Source organism: Sinocyclocheilus anshuiensis, unplaced genomic scaffold (genome assembly GCF_001515605.1).
Source record: "Sinocyclocheilus anshuiensis isolate Anshui unplaced genomic scaffold, SAMN03320099.WGS_v1.1 scaffold460, whole genome shotgun sequence".
Taxonomy (NCBI): Eukaryota; Metazoa; Chordata; class Actinopteri; order Cypriniformes; family Cyprinidae; genus Sinocyclocheilus; species Sinocyclocheilus anshuiensis.
In genome coordinates this window covers 367,785-374,335 of record NW_015554101.1, presented here as the reverse complement: position 1 = coordinate 374,335, position 6,551 = coordinate 367,785, and the positions used below count along the sequence as shown (strand labels likewise).

General features: G+C 37.0%; 1 protein-coding gene across 3 annotated transcripts in view; it reads left to right on the top strand.

Annotated features, from left to right (window-relative positions):
* Positions 1-6,551, top strand: part of LOC107669573 (E3 ubiquitin-protein ligase parkin-like) — a 162,701-nt gene that overhangs the window by 61,047 nt on the left and 95,103 nt on the right. For all 3 annotated transcript variants that reach the window (XM_016461875.1, XM_016461874.1, XM_016461876.1), the window contains one exon: positions 3,827-4,046. In XM_016461875.1, the coding sequence (XP_016317361.1) occupies positions 3,827-4,046 (220 nt within the window). The remainder of the gene's footprint in view (positions 1-3,826; positions 4,047-6,551) is intronic.

Sequence of the window (6,551 nt, the reverse complement as noted above, 5' to 3'; positions counted from 1 at the left end):
TGAATTAACTTTATTTTTAATGAAGATCCAGACCGTGTCAGTAAGAACTCGGTCCTTTGTTCACTTCATTTTACCGCCGATTCGTTTACAAACAAAGCAAAATTTGACGCGGGATTTTCAAAAAGATTGAAATTAAAAGACGATTCAGTGCCAACTATATTGGATCCGACAGTAATGTTGCACCACACAAGTGTGAGTAACTGTTTTCATTATGTGGTCACTATTGCTTTGTCTCTTCTTACAGATTGTTTGATATGAGTATTTATGTGTTTTTGACCTTAATCACAGCAGCATCCATCTATGAGGAATGTACACTGTCAAACATACACAACTATTAGCCAATCATAGCAGTGGGCATTTACTTCCGAGTCTACAATCCGCCACGCCTATTCAAACAGATCGTTCTGATGAGGGGGGTTAAAAACAGGACAGAAAATAGCCTATTACTTATAAATTATGATGTTTTTTGATATAAAAATTTTGATAACATTATAAGTGTACCTCAGAGAACAGTACAAAATAATAAACAAAGGCTGTTCATGACCCCTTTAATGGGTTGAGTCAGAATCAAAACGGAGACCTGAAGAATGTCAAGTCCACGTCTAGACTGAGTCAGAATGCTCCAGAGTCCATGATAAGATTCTGACTCCAGATGGACTCAAATGCTAGAAGAGTGCAAATGGGATTTGAGAGCAACAAAGATCAGGTTTTTCAATAAATAATGGTTTAACTTGATGTATTTGCTTCAGACAAAGCTTTTAGAAAACCAAGTCCAAATGCTCCAGAGTTCATGACAAGACCAAGACCATGAAGCCATGGTCTCAGACTCGAGATGGACTCAAGTACTACTGTAGGTTCTTAAGTGGCGCACCAAGTTTGGATATGCGGGGTACAAATGGGATTTGAAAGCTACAAGACCAGGTTTTTCAGTAAATAATAGTTTAACCCTGTGTATTTTCCTCACACAAATCAGAAGACTTAAAATATAGTGCACTAGGTGTAAAGACCACAATTATGGAGCTTGCATGTTCTTTAGAATTTCTCTCTTTGTATTAAATATGCTTACAAGTAAAATGTAATTCTTGAAAATAACACTGAAATGGTCACTTCTCTGACCAAGTTTTGTGGTACACATCCATTTTTCAACTTTCAGTTTTAATTATAAGACAAACTGTCTAATCATGCAGAATTGGTATTCAGCTCACAGTCAAAGCTAATCCAGTGTCACTTTAAGATGAAATATAGATGAATATGTTGTGTCCTGATGCCAGCTATATGACCATAAATGACCTTGAGAAAGTGGCCAGACTCTCTGGGGCTGCTTATGATTCCGGATGAAAGACAAATTGATTGTCTCTATGCTTTCAGCATTGAAATTCAGCCACTGCATATCTTTAAAGAGCCAAGTCATTGCTAATGCACAGTGTCCCTGTCTTTAAAAGACTGACTTGTTGATCAGGCTCCCCCAAGAGAATGTCTCAATTGAAAAAGGTCACATGTGTATAAAATGAAGGCACTTTCTGCTCATCAGGAATACAAGCCCCGCTCTCTCCCCAAAGTAACTGGATTTGAAACTGTAAAAAAAAAATGCATAAATAAATGTCGGCGTCAAGGCGGCTGACAACATCAAGTGCACTTGCCGGGGAGACTTTATTCTTAGGTTATGGCCGATTTTCCTATCTCTTAGTTTTGTGCTCCGTTTCATATTGTGTGTGTGTGTGTGTGTTTTGTTTGGATCAATGCTTTTTCTAAATGTCACAAGTTCACATCCTGGAAATTGCTTTTTATCTCAGAGTGCATTTGCAGCGTTATTTTTGCCCAAAGCTTTACACTTTCCTCTGAGAACAGGAGTTATCAGGAAAACTGCCGGCTCCATTAATGTGAATTAGAGGTTATCGCATGTACCGTTCCAATCAGAAGGGTCATCTCACTGTTGCGCTGTCGTTTAATATTTTTGTCATGAAATACAAATGCAAAGTCAAAAACACACTGCCGTGCAACTAAATTGATATTGACCAACATATTTTATGTCACAGCGGTCTTTAAAGCATCCATCATGTAACTAATGATCAGTGCTATTTTCCATTCCTGCATTTCTTGATAAGGATCTTGCATTGTGTTGCTATGGCCGCTTCGTTTCCCAGCATGCGGCCCATCTTTGTTAAAGCCTGTATTAGAAGTATCCTTTATGGCAGGAAAGTGTGATGAGGCTTAGCTGGTGGTTCGCTCACCTGGAATTAAATTTCTTTAATTTATGCTGTGCCACTGAAAAATCAACCCTCAGTGACTGCTGGGGAAAATGGACAAGATGAGATTCACATCTTTAATTTTGTCTGTCTATGTTGTTTTTGCTAACACCAAGAAATAAATACTTGTTTGAGGACCGTTTCGGACAAAAGAACCATTTTCCCTGTCAAAGAGGTTTTCTCTTAAAGGAATGTTTTTGTCTGCTTTGCGTCAAACGTTCTGCTGTTTTCCATCTAGAAATGGGTCTCTACTCAACAAATGGGGAAAAATACAAATGGTTAGAGCATTACAGTTTAACAATTGGTGTGTGAATCAACATGATCTTAAGAAAATTGGGTAAAATTGTATGAATTAAACAGTATTGCAAACTAAAGGGTAAAAAAGCAGAATATGTCTCTGGATGTTTTTAAAAATAAATATTATTTGCATCTTGGCAGATCTGTCATTGTGTAAAAAGGGTATATTGCATAAGGTTTTTCATTTTTGGGTGAACTATTACTTTAAATACCACTAAAAGATGAAAAAGCATTGCAATTTTTAATAATTGGTATGTGAATTAGCATGAATTATGAATTAAAAAGAATTGTAAAAAGTATTTAAAAGAAGCATGGAATATATATACTGTATGTATATATATATATATATATATATACTTTTATATCCACTTAAAAGTAGCAAAAATGTAGCAAAAATTATCACGCTATGAATATTTCCACATCTCTATGCAAAGAGACTAAATCTTTAGTCACATCCAGAAGGGAAATTAAGGGACTATGTTTCTGAAACCAAGCGAATACCTAAGGGAATTGTACAGTATTAAAGAATGTCTCATTCTGTATGATATCTTTCTAATTTTTCTGCCTTCTCCAAACAATGCTGTTTTTACCTTTATCTTTCTTTCATTCTCTGAGATACAAGCTCTTTGTCATTGTCTTACAATCATTGGCATGTTTATTCTCTCTACCTGTTTTTTTTTTCTGCGCTACAATCCTGCTGGTCTGCGGCATATGTGCCAGCTTGATTACTTGAATTTGTGAAGGTACTTACAACGGCAAAGTTTGATCCTTTCTTTCCTCATGCTTGAGACAGAAATGAAAGACAACAGGATGAAAAGATCCTCTCATAATGTGCTTTTTGAGACTACAGCACCATAGAATTACTATTCATATCACTGTCGCTGTGGCTGGTCTCAGAAAAACAGGTTTTGAGCACTTCTTGTTCTGATACAGGGTTCTACATTTAGTTTTTACATTAATAATCACCATAAATTATTAATTGGTTATTATAAGGGAACCAGTGAAAACTATTACAAACTTGATTGTCATAAAATCAAATTTACATGAGGACATCGACCACCTCTACATCTAAATTATAATTAATCTACTCAGAATGGAACCCAAACCTCAAAGTGTAGATGTTTCTTCTAAAGAACACGAGAAGTGTATAGCAGATATAGTGGTGCATAATGGGTCACAAACCAAAAACGTTTGAGAATCCCTGAGGTAAAGTGGTATTAAACATGGATGAGGCTGTTGTGAAGAGTGTTGGAGTACTATCTGCTTGTCCTCTTCTGTGACAGGGCTGTGATCTCCCCGAGCAGAGCACGGTTCATGTGGTTCTGCCCCCGTCCACCTCGAGCCAGCACTCTGAGCTGGTCCAGCAGCACAGGCCAGGCAGGGGGATGGAGAGCTTGACCCGACTCGACCTCAGTGGCTCCCGTCTGACCAGCGTGTCTGAAGGCCTGGCTGTCATTCTGGAGACAGATGCGTCCAGACAAGGGAACTCCATTGGACACACAGGTACAGGGCGTAGGTCTTTGTTTGTATTGTTTGAGTCATTGTAGATAAAATGTTTTTTAAATCCAGTGGCAGCTGATGCTTTATAATAGTGAAGAAGCACCAATGACGCTTCTTAATGGAACAATGTGTAGGTTTTTTTTTATCATTTGGTGTCTAAATGCTACTAAAGATGAAGTAATCAACATAGGCTCATTGAAAACAATGTGCTTCTATCTACTATACAAAAAAACTATGCATACAACTCACTGCAGTTTCCAACAGAACACTAGAACGATTATCAGTTAAAGGAGTAGTTCACTTCCAGAACAAAAATGTACAGATAATGTACTCACCCCCTTGTTATCCAAGATGTTCATGTCTTTCTTTCTTTCTTTCTTTCTTTCTTCAATCGTAAAAAATTGTTTTTTGAGGAAAACATTTCAGGAATTATCCCCATATAATGGACTTCTATGGTGCCCGCGAGTTTGAACTTCCAAAATGCAGTTTCAATGCAGCTTTAAAGATCTCTAAACGATCCCAGCTGAAGAAGACGGGTCTTATCTAGCGAAACGATCGGTCATTTTCTACAAAAAAAAAATTATATACGTTTTAACCTCAAATGCTCATTTTGTGTAGCTCTGCAACGCGCATGCGTACTCTGTGCAGTCCCGTTCAAAACAGTTAGGGTAGGTCGAAAAACTCCCATCTCATTTTCTCCTCCAACTTCAAAATCGTCCTACATCGCTGCAGAAGTACCAACCCAGTGTTTACAAAGTGAACATGCAAAGAAGGTCAAATGCCCTTTATATAAAAAAAAGGTAAAACAGCGATGTAGGACGATTTAGGACGGTTTTGAAATTGGAGGAGAAAATGAGATGGGAGTTTTTCGACATACCCAAACTGTCATGAACCGGAATGCACAGAGTTCACGCAGAGCTAGAAAAGACGAGCATTTGAGGTTAAAAAGTATATAAACTGTAATTTTTTTTTAGAAAATGACCGATCGTTTCGCTAGATAAGACCCTTCTTCTTCGGCTGGGATCGTTTAGAGCCCTTTGAAGCTGCATTTAAACTGCATTTTGGAAGTTCAAACTCGCGGGCACCATAGAAGTCCACTATATGGAGAAAATTCCCGAAATGTTTTCCTCAAAAAACATAATTTCTTTATGACTGAAGAAAGAAAGACATGAACATCTTGGATGACAAGGGGGTGAGTACATTATCTGTACATTTTTGTTCTGGAAGTGAACTACTACTTTAATAAAGACTTATTTTTGTACGGTTCCTTGCTCAAGACTAAGGGCCAGGTTTACTAAACAGGGCAAATTAGCACGAGAGCGCAATTCCAAAACAGCGCCAATGGGCGTGGAAATTTCTGCGGGTTATTTACTGACAATGTGCAAATTAAAGAACACAGACACAACATCTCATTTCCATAATGACCAATGCAATCTACCAAGCGCAGCGCAAATTAGCATAAGGATATTTTCGGATTCGGATATTGTTTTCTTCTGGCATTCAAAATAAATTAATGCGTATGGAAAAAAATCCTCTCCCTTCTACCACATGCTTTCTGATCTCTATGGTGCCTCCTCCTAGCAAAAACAAATGCAGCCATTTCAAGTGCAAAACAGTTTAAGACATGCTTTTTTGGGGGCGTTAAATAATGGCGCAAATACCAGTAATTTGAAAAGCACAAACATTAGTAAATTGCGTTGCGAGATTCATTTTAATACTCTCCTCCCATACATTTTGCGTTTGAAAGGGAAACTCCTAGAAATGCATATTCAATAAGGTCAGGTGCAAAAAATAACTGTGTCCACGCCTTTTCAGCTCGAATTCTTCACTGCACATCTTTAGTAAATCCCGATAGTACTATTTTAACGCCAAAAGACGGTTTGTGCTGGCACAAGCTGCTAGTAACTCTGGCCCTAAGTTATGACTTCAAAACATTTTTACCATAGTGCAAGATTGATAATCCAATGCATTTTGACATTTGCATCACATAATCAGCTTTACATGTATGGCTTTTCTCAGATGGTAAACTTGCTTGGTAGCACACCTGGTAAAGCATTGAACTTACGATGCAGAGCGCTCAAATATGACTCCTAAAAATGTCGCACAACATGCAAGAATCAACAAGCATGTTTTTTTTCTAATGAGCTTATGTGCTGATATTCAAATGCTGTCTTTTATTTGAGTTTAATAAGTACCATTATTGTTGCAGTTTTATTCACAAGTAAAACACAGTAAAAATCTAGTTAAAATAGCCCAATGTCCAGCTTTTTACAACATTATTAAAACAGTTGAATTATTTATAAATATATTTATTGATATATTTTTTACAAAATTAATATTTTTTTTAATATTTTTAATTCATCTGAGTTTTGAATTGATTTGATTTAAAGGACAGTTCACGGATATTAAAACCTAACAATTCAAACACCATTCTTGTTGCAAGAAACTATTAAAACATCTCCATATTAACACTCTCATAATCAAGTCACGAGACGAGGAATGATCAAG